Source organism: Neodiprion pinetum, chromosome 7, assembly GCF_021155775.2.
Source record: "Neodiprion pinetum isolate iyNeoPine1 chromosome 7, iyNeoPine1.2, whole genome shotgun sequence".
NCBI lineage: Eukaryota > Metazoa > Arthropoda > Insecta > Hymenoptera > Diprionidae > Neodiprion > Neodiprion pinetum.
In genome coordinates, this window is record NC_060238.1 from 19,665,126 (window position 1) to 19,680,491 (window position 15,366).

The following is a 15,366-nucleotide window of genomic DNA, read 5'->3' on the forward strand; positions in this document are numbered from 1 at the left end:
CGGATGATTTCGTTTCAGCTCGAATAATCACGTGAATGGATGCAATATTGACGGATATATTGTACATACTACATAAGATAGATGTGCATTAGTGTGGTCGTTAAAAATTAAAATCTTTGCGGCGCCCGAAAAAATCCTTCCTTCTGATGAGAAACTACGGGGAAAATTTTGCTTTTGCGATTTAAACAAAAATAACACGTGCCGACGGCCAATTGAAGTTAATTTTTCGATAAAATTATGGTTTTTTTTTTTAATTTGTCTCAGTAGTTAAGTTTGGGTAAAAATCATCAAAAACGGCTTGTAGAAAATTAAATTCTCTACAAAATTTTTTTTTTATCACCATATTTAGAGCTAAAAATTCTGTTTTAGCTGTTTAGCTCTAAATATGGTGATAAAAAAAAAATTCTTTCATTCTTTCATTCTTTCATTAGGTCAAATTCATAACTGTACAGGCGTTTTATTTATCTTCCTGCATTCGTTGTTAATAACATCGCTCCTGACAACTGCAAATCGAAGTCTTCTTGGAAGAAGTAATTGCGATTACTCATACTCGTGACGCGGGTGTTACAGCTCGGCAAGCTTTAAAAGGCAACTGATTTTAAACGAACAGTTTACAAAGCGTACGAGTTTATATTAACATATCATGTATATAATTGCCTCAATGATAGGTATTAATTCCCGTCGAACAAACTAATAATAAATTTGTAACGTACAGGTTTCTACAGCTTGTATATTTTATTTCAAAATACAAAAATATTAAGTACAGGAACAGTGATCTAATATTAATAATAATAATAATAATATTATGACAGCCAAGTGGAAAACAACATTTTTCCTCGATATTTTCTACAAAATTGTAAAGAATCAGTAGTAAAATTTTAAAAAAATAAATAAATATCGAGGTTGCATTACGTGAAAAAAGCTAAACTATACGTTGAAATAGTAGGTACTAGTTTTTTACCTTACTGGTCTTCTCGTCTCTTGCTTTTTTATTTGTATTCCTTACCGAGCGCCCGAAATGTCAATCGTTTCACGGACTCGACAACAGTGCATTTATATAAGGATTGTTGTGAGAAAGAATCTCTTCTTTGTATAACTGAATTTTGTTTTCAATTTCTGGCTTCGTTAATGATGGATCGAGTGCTTTGCATTTGGCTGCAAAATTTGCGATCAGCTCGTCTCCAGCCTAAAAAAAAATTGCACAACAAATTAAAAATATTCCCATATCATTGTAAATTAAAAGTGTTGCTAAACTTAGATTTTATACTGTGAACTATTTATGTTATTTTCAGCTATGCGTTTGATAGATTTACTTTTATAATTTTTCTTCTAGCTGCTGGATCATCCGAGCCTTCAAAAGTTATTTTTTGACAATCTTCCAATTCAATCAGTTTTTTTTCAGCGGCCTGTAACGAGAATATGAATTTTCCAGAATTCAGATACATTCCTTGTCAATGTTACTTATAATTATGTTAATATAATTTCAATCTTATAACATGCTGTTTATGTGAACGTGATTATCACCTCCACAACATCGTCTGGAAAGTTTGCCATTTTAGCAACGTGTATTCCGAAACTTTGGTCGCAAACACCTGGTTTAACGCGATACAGTAAAGTGAGCTTGTTGTCTCCGACAACTGCAGTTACTTGGAGATTCTTTACTGTTGGTACATCTTCTGCTAGCCTCGTTATTTCATGGAAATGAGTAGCGAAGAGACAGTAAGGTTTGAGTTCTGTGGCCAAATGACTGTGGAGATAAAAAAGAGAAGATATTAGGTATACATCTATAATAAATTTACTTGTCCTTTGGGAATTGGGTAACAGAGAAAGGCTGGTAATTCAGGAACATGCACAGATGTCTTATTTGCGAATAATTTACATAATTCTGAAAACTCTACCAATGAAATCACAACTCAAACGTGAAACACTCACTCGGCTATAGACCAAGCTATTCCGCAACCCTCATACGTGGAAGTTCCTCTACCAAGTTCGTCGATTATGACAAGAGAGTTAGACGTTGCAGTCTAAAACAAGCAATCACAGTGTTAGAAGAAAGTCTTAGTTGAGCGAATACTAAAAGGAGAACTAGGATCCTTGAATACCCTTAAAATAGCCGCTGTTTCAATCATCTCAGTCATGAAGGTAGAAAGTCCTTTAGTTTGAGAATCATCGGCTCCGACTCTCGCCAAAATACAATCAAGTATTGAAATTTTTGCACTATCACAAGGCACAAAACAACCAATGTGAGCTAGCAGAGCGACAACTCCTGTTGTTCGAATGTACGTACTTTTTCCGCCCATATTTGGCCCAGTTATTATGTGAAAGGTGCATTCGTCTGTAAACAGAGTTCTTATCATCATCAAAATACAGTATTCATAAATTTGGTTGTATAATTTGAAAATTTATTCTGATCAAATAAAAAACGTACAACTGAAACTGACACAGTTCTTTTCCCTTCAATTGACTACAGTTACCTCTTTTGAAGCTGACATCGTTTGCGATGAAATCCACCCCTTCCTGAAGTTCTAGGCAAGGATGTCTTGCCTGAATGAGATTTAACTCGCCAACATCACTGGAACACATTTCTGGTCTAACATAAGCTCTCGGAGCATTAGCTGAAGCTAATGCAAAAGCTGTAAGTACGTCGAGCTGAGCTGTCACAGAACCGATGGAATGAACTGGTCCAGTATATCCAGCTGTAAAAAAGAAACGGAAAGAAGTTATAACAATATTTCCTTTCATATAGAAATTAGCAGATTATTAAGCACATGTTAGAAATATGCCATTTTTTTATATGTGCAGTTGAGAATTAATTTTACGTAAACCTGCGATGTTGATGATTTCTGAAATGACAGATTTTTGTTCTTCCAAATACTGATCCCTGACGCTTATGAAGTCTTCATTAAGAGACGTCAGTTTCTGGTTTGTAAACCTCACGCCGCTTTTGTTTGAATCTATAGTTGTGTAGCCTTTCTTGTTCCTGATAGACTTTTCTTCTTTCAACGTTATTCGAAAATAATATCCAAACTGTTGATTCGATTCCAGTTTGAGAACTTTTCCAGCTTCAAGAGACAAGTCTGTGGCAACTTTGTTGATCAGGCCTTGTATTTCTTCCTCCAAATCATTCATTTTCAGCTTAAGCTCTGCAATAATGCAAACTCTGTCAATTGCAAAAATATGGATAAACGACAGTTGTCTGATTCTTGTATAAAGCACACATTTCACTTTCGAGCATGGTGGCTGCTCAGAGATATGTAAGGTCTTTCTTGTTTGTCAATTTATCGACGAGTAAAATTAATTTTAAACATATGCTGGAAATTTAAAAAATTGCTTTATATAAGTCGTTCATACCTTGCAAATCGTTATTAAATTCTGGTTTCACCATGTAATCACCCTTCTCTGCAGCTTCCAAATCAATAGTTTGTTCTATCATTTGTTGATACTTATCCATATCAGAAATAAGCTCTCTGAGTGGATCTACTATCATTGCCTTCATCGCCGCGCCATATTTTGCATTACACAATTGCTCAGTGAGTACTGGCAAGTGCGAGACACAAAAGTAAATTCTGAAAACCAAATAGATCTATAATTTTACGATTACATGATACTGCAAAATACTACGTAAGAGATTAAAAATAAAAACGACTTCTAAGATGGGGTGTATAGAAGTATACTGAAGAAAACTGGGTAATTTTTGGGAAACTAATCAGTTTCGTTAGGTATTTTCATTAACATATTTCATTTATTAAATTCAATTAATAAATAAATAGTGTAATAAGAAGTAATAAGAAGCATTGTTACTGGCAATAACGTCAACTGTTCCGTTCGGTGACATGTTTCGTCAATAAACGATATACTTCCTAATAATTGATTCCAATAAGGAAAGACATAAATGAAGCTCGATTTACGTACTTTTAAGTAAAACAAACGGCAATCGAATTGAATAATTGGTTATCGAGATATGGATTTCTAAAATTCACTCATTTTTTAGCTGTCTACTCGTACATAGTTCCTTAATAGAAGTTATGCCCATTTTTGTTTGAAATAAAAAATGTTAATTTTTTTTTTTCACCTGCAACAATCCTGTAGAGTGACTTTCTTTTTGGCTAACTTTTTTGCAAGCTGCTGAAGATCGGGTACGCGTCTCAGATGATCTTCCATCAGAGAGGACCTCAATTCGTTGTCTTTTACCAAAGTTTCAACAATGTCATGTCGTTCTTTGATCAACGCAATGTCTCGCAGCGGTTGTCTAATCCACTGAGATATCAATCTGTGTCCTTGTGGGGTTCTGCATCGATCCAAGAGATTCAGTATGCTATTCGGAGCGCCTGTACTTGTCCCAGAAGGAAGATCGCCGCGTGGTTCGATGCTCAGCGCTCTCACTGCTGCTGCATCTAATCTGACGAATCTAGACTGTTCCAATTGTTTTACCTTGAACTGATTGAAATTTCCTTCGTCCGATGTCAACTAGAAATAACGAGATTTGTTAGTTTCTAATATTTTTCTAGAAAACATAAATATTTCTAATGTTGATTTGATTGTAAGGATGGTTTCATAGAAGAGACTAACACTGTGAAAATTTTCAGGCAAAGAATAGCTAAGAAATTCTAACGAAGTCCACCTAAGAAATTTTTTCATTCATATATTTGATATATTGTAATTTCATATACAGCTGATGAGATTGAGCTGATTTCATGAGAGCCGATAGTCACCTCAAGATATTTGATAATCGCTGATGTTCCTGCCATAGCCACTTTTAAATTCATTTCCACAAGTGTCTGGGCATTTCTTTGCTGGCCTTTCTTGAAGTTCAGAAGCGTGTTCATGTCTTGAACAATTGAATCCGTTGAAAAATCACTCTTCTTTCTTAGCGTGACCATGATGTTACTTCGTTCCATTAACTACAGACATTATCAGAGAGTCGCGTTAAGTAATCAGAACATTATTACTTATATATTATTAGACGAGCAAAAGTAAATTCATCACCTGTTTCAAAGTTTGAAACTCTTGACTGCCATCCCCTTGAATTATTAAGCATTCTTTTGGTCCAAGGGAAATCACAAGCGCTTCTAGGTTTGAGAACAAATCGTCGTCGGCAAATTCGCAAACAGAAATTAAACGCTCAACTGAATCTACGCAACTCACTCCGACTATCTGTAATTACGAGATTAAATTTTATCCAAGAATCCATTACAATTGTGTGTATAACATGAAGCATAGATGCAATGGCAAGTAACTTTGCTGTTCAAATTTATCGTCGACTGTTATATTCTTACCCTGTTTTTTGCCTCACCACCAAGTTTCACAGCCATAACCGAGGTACTGACTGCGACATCATTATTGCTGAACAGAATATCCTCAAATTGAACTAAATTTCCCGGAGATCCTTTGTATTCTAGAATCCAATCCTGATTCTTTCCTGATCCTTGATTAACAAACACTTCCACTCTGTACTGTTTGACCAGCAACAAATCACGAACAAAATTTTCAAAGTTGGACTTGCTTAGGATCAATCCTTCCGTTTTGTATGGCTCTGGAGGGATGAATTTGGTTGATTAACAGTGGATATATAAATCACGGTGAAAATAATTTCTTACCGTTGATTGAATACGGTAAAATTAAATGTAATAAAGTTTTTTCTCACCAGCACCGAGCATCTTGCAGCCAGCTGTACTTTTGTAGATCTCCTTAGCCGCGAACAAGGCATCGCTTCCATGTAGCGTATAGTATTCTGTCCTGTTGAAAAATCGTATCGTACTAGATGGTTTCTGAAAGAAGAAACAAGAAATCAATCAGTATATTATTCTACATCTTTGGTACAATATAACTGTTTAATATCAAAAACTTTTGGCTAGTCATTAACCGTTGCTCGATAGAAAAATAAGGCTGTATAGACATACTTTATATAGCACATTAATTAACAAAGAATTCTTCAACCTTGACAGCATTCGATAACACGTAAAAGGAATAAATATTCCGATTGAAAATGTAACATTTGCTGAATAATTTTATGATAAATTATTGGCTTGCTTCTGGGAAAGTGGACCTTGACACGGATGGCGTTATACCGGGATTTATCAGCAGGTCACAGGGTGATAGGGCATATCATTACTACGGCATGTTACGCTGAAAAACAAATTTACGGAAATCTCGACATCGACGAACAAACGTTTGTCTATCATCAAAGAAATCCAGTAAAAGTCATATTTTTGTAAAAATCTCACCAACGAAATAAACAATATTATTTATTCTCGACATGAATTTTCGTTTTTTTTTAGACAGCTAGATAAAAATTCATCATTCCTCTGCAATATGAGTATTGTTAAACGTTTGATTGCAGGGTGATCTGTTAATTACTTTTATGACTGGGAGATGATTTTCAGTCAAATTTAACAAAATAGAACTATTAGAAATAAATATTTGTATATTCTATTGAATAGTGAATAATAAAATAACTTGGGGTTAGAATATTTAATACAGTAACAACAATTGAATAATGAATTGGTAAAAAAGAACATGGAACTGAAAATAAACCAACAGTAATGTAAAATATGAATGTTGAAATATCAATTACATGGTGGATAAAAAGGGTGATAAAAATCAGTAACGATTATAAATAAGAAGTGATACATCAACTTACTACAGACCTATAAAAGGATGCTATGAACTTTGATAATTACTGCTGCTACTCAGAAAACGAGGAATGCAAATAGAAAAAATAGAATCTTGGAATGGTTTATTCATCAAAATTAGCAATATATCAGTTACCATTACTGTATACAATCATTTCGTGGTTGTGCGATGAGCTAATGAATTGAAGAAATACATAAACTGCCTTCTGAGAGCTTATGTCACGGTCAAACCATGACTGGATGACTGGATGGACAAGCCAAGCCTTGCACTTTACCTTGGATCTCACCGGGACGAGTAAAATAATAATCATAATTGAGACATTCATAGAATAATAATAGTATGACTAATAATTATATAGAACTGATTCGTGGCAATGAAAAATGCAAGTTATTCATTATTTGAGATATGGACCGGTCGCCGTAATCTGCACAAAGCAAAAAAATAAAATAAATGTGCTAATTATACAAAGTTTTTTGGATGTTTTAGATTTCCCAGAAGATCCAGCTTTCTATGAATTTATGAACAAATAATTTCCCGCGAATTAAACGTACCAGTAATATCTTTAATAGTGACTGACATTAGAATACTGATAAAAAATGATTATGCTAAGTAAACAAGCGGATAATGAGAAGAGATGTCTGTGAATGACGGCAGAAGAACTTTCAAGAGTCCAAGATTCGAAGAGGGGGAGATCCTCATATAGGGAATAGCTGGTGACTGCTACGGCCAATAATCTGTGAATTGTTTAAGTGTTAACATCCTCGATATAATTATAAAAGCGCACTAAGAAAGTGGCAGTTTGAGCTTTCGTGATAAGGTAATTAACATTGCGTCAATCCAAAACTGTACTATATAAGTAATTTCTTATTTTTTCTGCATTTTATTAATGATCATTTACATTTTCAATTCTGATAATGCGTGACTTTATTTTACTGATTCTGTATATTTGATGAAAAATCTAATGTTTAATTTGAAATATGGATTGCTTTACATCTTTACATAATATGGTTTCATTATTTTAAGTATTCGATACGCAATACCGCATTGACCAAGGGTACTTAATATTCAAATAGTGAAATGTGATTCATTTTATTGTAATTTAAAACTCGGAAACGACGCAATTGTTCGCGGGAATTTCACTCCTTTTTATACGTTTAAACACATTTAATTCTTCTTTGTTGAAAATGGTTAAAACTCTTGTTACGTTATATTGCAAAACAAAGTTGCAAGGAGAAATTTGTATTCAATCGGTACAGATATAAAATTAAAAGGAGCAAATAATAAGTTATCAACAAAATTCTTTTTATAACGTAAATAAAAGCCAAAAGTATATACTGTAAAAATAATTACAAACAAGAATTCTCATTAGACTGTGAATAAATCTTTTATAACGTTTAACGACGGTCTATAGAATGATATATCTAATCTGAAACGATTTTAATTTATTCAATATATAAATTACGTTGTCATCATAATTTGAATAAGAATAAAATTCTTTTATTTCCAGGGGTCAAAGCTCAAGCATGGCGCCAGCAGCGGTGGCTGTTTTCGTAATATCGCTGTTCGTAGAATCGTTCTCAGCACCGAACGGGTGTATCAGATGTGTGACATCAGATACTACCGGTGGCTACCAGACGCAGAGTGGTTGGGTAAATAGCAACAACTTATCGCAGAGGTCAGCAAATTTGGAAGATTTGACACAACAAGTAGAGGGTGAACTCGGTGGACCCCACAATCAGTTAGCCTTTGATAATACCAGGCCTGGAAACTGGAGGGACGTGAAGCAGTATCGAACAGCTGACGGTCATGGTAGGGTGTACGAAGAGCAAGGTCAACAAGTTCAAGGCCCAGTCCGAGTGAGATATTACAAAAAAAATTTCACCTCGAGCTACAGCAGCGGAAACCCAGGTGGTTTTGAAGTACCGTCTTTATCTGGATTTGATTCTGACAACATTCGATACGGCAGTCAATCGGCAAACCAGGGCAGTTTTGGCCAGGAACAGAACTCTGCTTACGATCAATCTGCAATCCGTGAAAATTCATACGCTTCGCAGGGTTCTTTACATTCGGCAAATCAATTCAGCAGCCAGGATGAAAGACTAGGAAGTCAACAGCGACGCGTAACGAGCAGTCAGTTTGGTGAAAATACATCCGGATTCAACAGTCGATCGACGCAGCAAGGATTGTCTGAACAGGAATCACTGAGGCCAGGAAATTGGACCACAGCTAACACTTATAAAACTGACGGAGGTAACGGCAGGGTATACGAAGAACGAGGACAAGTTGTTACAGGACCGCAAAAAATTCGTTTCTACAGGAAAAATTATACCTCGACTTACAGCTCGGATGGCGGGATTCCAAATTTGATTTCAGGGACTGATGGAGCTACAACCTTTGAAAGAGAAGTACAGCAACTGCAGAAACAGATTGATTCTATGGGACGAGAGGTTCATCAAACTGGTCAACATTTCTCAAATAGCGATTACGCGCAGCAGACTTCTAGAAATTACGGACAGTCAAGTCCGACTGTAGACCGTACAAACTTCAGACATGTGTCAACGACAGGTAACTACGGGTCACAGAACTATGATAACTTGGGATTAAATTCTCAACAAATACGGCACGGTGCTTATGACAGCGAAAATCAACGTGTATATCAGACTGGGAGCAGTATTAATAGGCAAATAGAAAGTGGAAACCAAAGGGGTCAAACTTATGGCCACATGACCGGCAGGTACGACAATACCAATGGACATGGTGCTGGGGGAGTACAAAGACCGATTTACCCAGAATCAAATACTCGGCAAACTCAGCGTCAGTATCTTTCTCAGTCTGAGCAGGAAGAGTATATACGCAATCACGGGTCTCAAAGTTGGAACCAAGATCAAGTGTCCACTGGTAATTTGAATCGTGAGCAGCAAATTCATCATTCTTCATCACATAACGCAGGAACAGGACCAGGCCGCATTCAGCATTATGATCAATTTCAAACTACCTCTTCGTCTTCGTCCCAGTATCCGAATATTGACAGACGAAACCTCCAAGCTGATAGTAATAGAGAAACACAACAGACGCATGGTGTGAGCCAGGATAAAACCGTCGGTAATAATTATCACAGGAATTACAGAATTCAATCTGGAAGACTGAGTACACAGGGTATTGATTTAGGGCGACTGGCACACGGACCTGATTGTGTAGATACTGCAAGTGGACATACCTCGTATGAGCAATCCCAATATCATACACAATATAGACGGAATACTGAAGATTTTGATCAACAAACCCAACATATCAACCAGCACACGGAAGATCTTACCCAGCAAACAGAAGATCTTACCCAACAAATAGAAGATCTTACCCAACAAACACAGGATCTTACCCAGCAAACGGAGGATCTTACCCAGCAAACACAGGATCTTACTCAGCAAACAGAGGATTTAACTCAGCAAACACAAGATCTTACCCAACAGACGGAGGATTTTAGTCAACAATCACAGGGTGTTATTGAGCAATCGGGAGACCTTACTCAGCAAACACAGGATCTTACCCAACAAACGGAGGATTTAACCCAGCAAACACAAGATCTTACCCAACAGACGGAGGATTTTAGTCAACAATCGCAGGGTGTTATTGAGCAATCGGGATACCTTACTCAGCAAACACAGGATCTTACCCAACAAACGGAGGATCTTACCCAGCAAACACAGGATCTGACCCAACAGACGGAGGACTTTAGTCAACAATCACAGGGTGTTATTGAGCAATCGGGAGACCTTACTCAGCAAACACAGGATCTTACCCAACAAACGGAGGATCTTACCCAGCAAACACAGGATCTGACCCAACAGACGGAGGACTTTAGTCAACAATCACAGGGTGTTATTGAGCAATCGGGAGACCTTACCCAGCAAACACAGGATCTTACCCAACAGACGGAGGATTTTAGTCAACAATCACAGGGTGTTATTGAGCAATCGGGAGACCTTACTCAGCAAACACAGGATCTTACCCAACAAACGGAGGATCTTACCCAGCAAACACAGGATCTGACCCAACAGACGGAGGACTTTAGTCAACAATCACAGGGTGTTATTGAGCAATCGGGAGACCTTACTCAGCAAACACAGGATCTTACCCAACAAACGGAGGATCTTACCCAGCAAACACAGGATTTGACCCAACAGACGGAGGACTTTAGTCAACAATCGCAGGGTGTTATTGAGCAATCGGGAGACCTTACCCAGCAAACAGAGGATCTTGCCCAGCAAACACAGGATCTTACTCAACAAACAGAGGATCTTACCCAGCAAACACAAGACTTTACCCAACAGACGGACGACTTTACGCAACAATCACAGGATTTCACACAGCAAACGGAAGAACTCCCTCAACAAACACAAGGATATATTCAACAATCGCAAGATCTGACGCAACAGATAGAAGATCTTCCTCAACAAACGGAAGGATTTATTGCAGAATCAGGAAACCTTGGCCAGCAAGCTGAGGATCTTACCCAACAAACCGTAGATGTGACACAAAGTCTTCAACCAGAATCTGGTCACTCCATAGATGTAGGGGAGCCAAACTATGTGCCGCATGTATCAAATTTTAAAGATGTGCATGAATTATTTTTCGATCATGAAAAAGAAGACAATAGACGTCAACAGATAGAGAAGATCTCTCCACAAGAGGAAGATCTCACCCAACAAACACAAGATCTTAACCAAGAAACAGAGGACCTTACCCAGCAAACACAGGACCTTACCCAGCAGACGGAGGACTTTAATCAACAATCGCAGGATCTCACTCAAGAAACGGAAGACCTCTCACAGCAAATTACTGGTGGAAATTCAGACTTTGGACAGCAGACTAATTGGGGGCTCGATCATTTTCAAGTTGGAGATTCACAGGCCGAAGATCTGAACCAAAGAACACAGGGTCTCACTCAAGAAACAGAAGACCTCTCACAGCAAATTACTGGTGGAAATTCAGACTTTGGACAGCAGACTAATTGGGGGCTCGATCGTTTTCAAGTTGGAGATCCACAGGCCGAAGATCTGAACCAAAGAACACAGGGTCTCACTCAAGAAACGGAAGACCTCTCACAGCAAATTACTGGTGGAAATTCAGACTTTGGACAGCAGACTAATTGGGGGCTCGATCGTTTTCAAGTTGGAGATCCACAGGCCGAAGATCTGAACCAAAGAACACAGGGTCTCACTCAAGAAACGGAAGACCTCTCACAGCAAATTACTGGTGGAAATTCAGACTTTGGACAGCAGAATAATTGGGGGCTCGATCGTTTTCAAGTTGGAGATCCACAGGCCGAAGATCTGAACCAAAGAACACAGGGTCTCACTCAAGAAACGGAAGACCTCTCACGGCAAATTACTGGTGGAAATTCAGACTTTGGACAGCAGATTAATTGGGGGCTTGATCGTTTTCAAGTTGGAGATCAACAGGCCGAAGACCTGAACCAAAGAACACAGGGTCTCACTCAAGAAACGGAAGACCTCTCACAGCAAATTACTGGTGGAAATTCAGACTTTGGACAGCAGAATAATTGGGGGCTCGATCGTTTTCAAGTTGGAGATCCACAGGCCGAAGATCTGAACCAAAGAACACAGGGTCTCACTCAAGAAACGGAAGACCTCTCACAGCAAATTACTGGTGGAAATTCAGACTTTGGACAGCAGACTAATTGGGGGCTTGATCGTTTTCAAGTTGGAGATCAACAGGCCGAAGACCTGAACCAAAGAACACAGGGTCTCACTCAAGAAACGGAAGACCTCTCACAGCAAATTACTGGTGGAAATTCAGACTTTGGACAGCAGACTAATTGGGGGCTCGATCGTTTTCAAGTTGGAGGTCAACAGGCCGAAGATCTGAACCAACAAGCAACAAGTAACTCAGGAATTTACAATGGAAATTTAAATCAATTCGGACAAGATCAAGTATTGGACTACCCAGCGCAAGTAGGAATACAGCCTGCACCAAAACCAAAACCAAAACGTCCAAAACACAGAACAATCCACATACAAGAATTCTCCACAGAACAGGAACAGCCATCAACGGCTAATATACAAAATGGTGCACCAGAAATCATTGTGACTTCCCCATCAAACAGAGGAGATCAACCCAGTCATGAAACAATTTCCAATACAGAATTATACAGTAGTGAACAGTCACATCGAGTTCAGCCGACTAAAACTGGGGGCCGTCGGAGGAATAGGTATTACGGCATTCAACATAAACCTCAAGTTAACCAAGGACAACATGGGCAGGATTCGCAAGTAGAGCATGTTCCAAACGAGGTAACGACCAGCCAAGAGCCGACTCTAAGATACACCCATGTAAATCAACTTGACAAACAGAATTCAGGCGATTCAAATGTCAATCCAAAAAATGTACAACCGATTCCTCAGATTGGAACCAGAATTCTAGAAGCATACGGAGCAAATGGACCATACAACAGTGATCATGAACCAGATTTATTTAATACTGTTAAACCAAATCCAAGTGCAACATTACCACCTGTCTATGGCGACAAGGAGCCTTTCGAAATTATTTGGTCCTACGCAGTTCCAAAAATTTTTACCAATACCGCCGCTCCAACTACATCCACAGAGCCCACAACTACATCCACAGAGCCCACTACTATGACCACCGAGGTCTCAATTCCAACAACCACTGAGCCTCCAATTGCTACATCCACAACTGTCCCTCCGCCAACAACAACTGCTGCTCCCTCATTATGGCGCAGATTTAGAAACAGAGTTAGTAACACAATAGACAAAGCCAGAGAACGCGCAGCGAGTATCTTTGGTTAACTAGTGCTATTGGATGACTGTAGTTCTATTGACTATCAACATTCTTTCATTTCGACCAACTATAATTGTACAGTCATAACTAATTCAGACGTAATATCATAGCTATTTGCCAGTAATATAAATGTAAAATGTTTTAACAAAGGTGAGACCAAAGAATCTTGTGTGCCATCAGTTATTACAAACAGTTCTAATTACACTTTTTTCTTTTGCATTGTATTTTGCTTTCAAGCCGTTAGATGCTTCGTAGGTATTCTTACTAGAAGATAAATTTTTTTTATAAAGTTAACTATTACAAAAATGAGTATACAGTGTCAGGTAACCAATGGTAAAAAAAAAAATGGAATACTGATATGTTTTCAAAGCTTGTATATGTATGTTTGTATTAATTGATTATTGCGATAGTCTGGGAAAAAATTATTCATCAATAATACAGTAATGATATGAAATATCGTTAGTAAAAAGAATTAACGTTACATTTACTTAGTATTAAGAATTTCATGACATTTTATGAATATGCGAGAAATTGTAATGCATTGTCATTTACGTTTAACGGAGTAAACAAATTTTTTCATACAATTAAGCTACTGTTTCTTTATTCCCTCAAATTATAACTAAGCAAAAAGTAATAATGAATTCGTAGTGATATGCGATAACGAGAACTTTTTTTCTGTTTAATAAATATTGTAAACATAAAGGAGCAATCTGATCAACTGACATCAAGCACAGAGTAAGGGTATTGACCATTGATAATTATGAGCACTTATCTCATCTTGCTTCGAAGTGGTCAGAATTTAATTCGACAAGAATTGATAAGAAGAAATTGCGAAAACTCTATGTAGTTGAATTGTTACATTTTTTCTTTTCTCAATATAACAGACATATTTGGAATCTGGCTAAAATGTTTCTAGAAGGTTCAATTTTATTATAAAATTTTTATAAATGAATGAATAAATTAAGTTTGGAATTATGAACGTTTAATAAACATTTTCTGACATAACTCACTCATTCTAAACAAATATTGTTACGAAGTAGACAAGATTCTGTAGGAAATATGGCAATCGAAGTGCAACTTAAAGTAAACAAATGCTTCGAGAAAAAGTTTGCAGTATTTATCCAGTCTGAAGTAAAAATGAATTAGCCACAAAGAGATAGAAATTTATCATAGTGAGGTTGATTCTCTTTCTTCAATTTTTCTATGGTCAATTCATCGCATTGCTTATTCATTTAGCAGATACGATCGTTAGTATTTACTTTATTCTCAATATTAACAATGATATTTGACGTATATGATTATACCCTCTACAAATATTTTTTTTAGCGAGAAAACTGTGGAGTTGCACTAGAAATAGATCTGGAATAATTTTTTTGAAAACTGAAAGTAGAATAGAGTAGACGACAAATAATATGCTTCACTTTTTTATTATTGAACGGAGAGTATCCAATGCAGATCTTGAAATACTCTCAGACTGTGATTTTGTTTATCCGAAGTGCGATTTAGTTTTCTTGTGGTTAGGTTGGAATTAATTTTGGACCGTAAATTGAGCCAAGGTAAGATGATGAATACTTACTTCAGGAAGATTTTTAAAGAATCTGACAAAGCTCTGTTGCGTCGCATTGTCTAAAAGTGAAAATAATGATTATATAGTGTGAAGTAAATGGTGCCTTTTCAATTAGTGTGGTTATGTTTGTTGTTTACTAACCCATGTTGAACTGTTGATTTGGTTGAACAGCCATCTCGATCCCTTTTTTACGAATAATCCGTTAACAAGAGATGGATAAATGTCAATGACTCTTTTTAACAATAATTGGTTGATTATTTAAGGAGCGGTAAAACGGCGACAAATCATGTCATGCGACGTCCTCGCTGTTCCCGCCGTTTAAGAATTGAATGATCAAAAATAAT

At 37.1% G+C, this 15,366-nt stretch overlaps 2 protein-coding genes across 5 annotated transcripts; one reads left to right on the forward strand and one right to left on the reverse strand.

The window, feature by feature from the left end:
• Positions 1-710: 710 nt before the first annotated feature.
• spel1 (DNA mismatch repair protein spel1) lies at positions 711-15,339 on the reverse strand. Of its 4 annotated transcripts, XM_046635216.2 has the most exons (15): positions 15,164-15,339; positions 15,032-15,081; positions 5,645-5,768; positions 5,277-5,533; positions 4,987-5,154; positions 4,713-4,901; positions 4,073-4,467; positions 3,352-3,566; positions 2,826-3,143; positions 2,475-2,696; positions 2,103-2,335; positions 1,933-2,024; positions 1,525-1,747; positions 1,314-1,406; positions 711-1,186 (listed from the first exon to the last, which is right to left on the reverse strand). In XM_046635216.2, exons 1-15 carry the CDS (start codon positions 15,195-15,197, stop codon positions 1,031-1,033), a joined length of 2,769 nt encoding a protein of 922 aa, XP_046491172.1. In that variant the 5' UTR covers positions 15,198-15,339; the 3' UTR covers positions 711-1,030. The 4 variants fall into 4 exon arrangements, with proteins under 4 accessions (XP_046491172.1, XP_068993846.1, XP_068993845.1 ...); XM_069137745.1 differs by lacking the exons at positions 15,032-15,081; positions 15,164-15,339 and adding an exon at positions 6,908-6,927; XM_069137744.1 differs by lacking the exons at positions 15,032-15,081; positions 15,164-15,339 and adding an exon at positions 6,769-6,885.
• LOC124223360 (kinesin-related protein 4) lies at positions 7,300-14,430 on the forward strand. Its single transcript, XM_046635209.2, has 2 exons — positions 7,300-7,450; positions 8,141-14,430. The coding sequence occupies exon 2, from the start codon at positions 8,157-8,159 to the stop codon at positions 13,461-13,463; it is 5,307 nt and encodes a 1,768-aa protein (XP_046491165.1). The 5' UTR covers positions 7,300-7,450; positions 8,141-8,156; the 3' UTR covers positions 13,464-14,430.
• Positions 15,340-15,366: the final 27 nt, after the last annotated feature.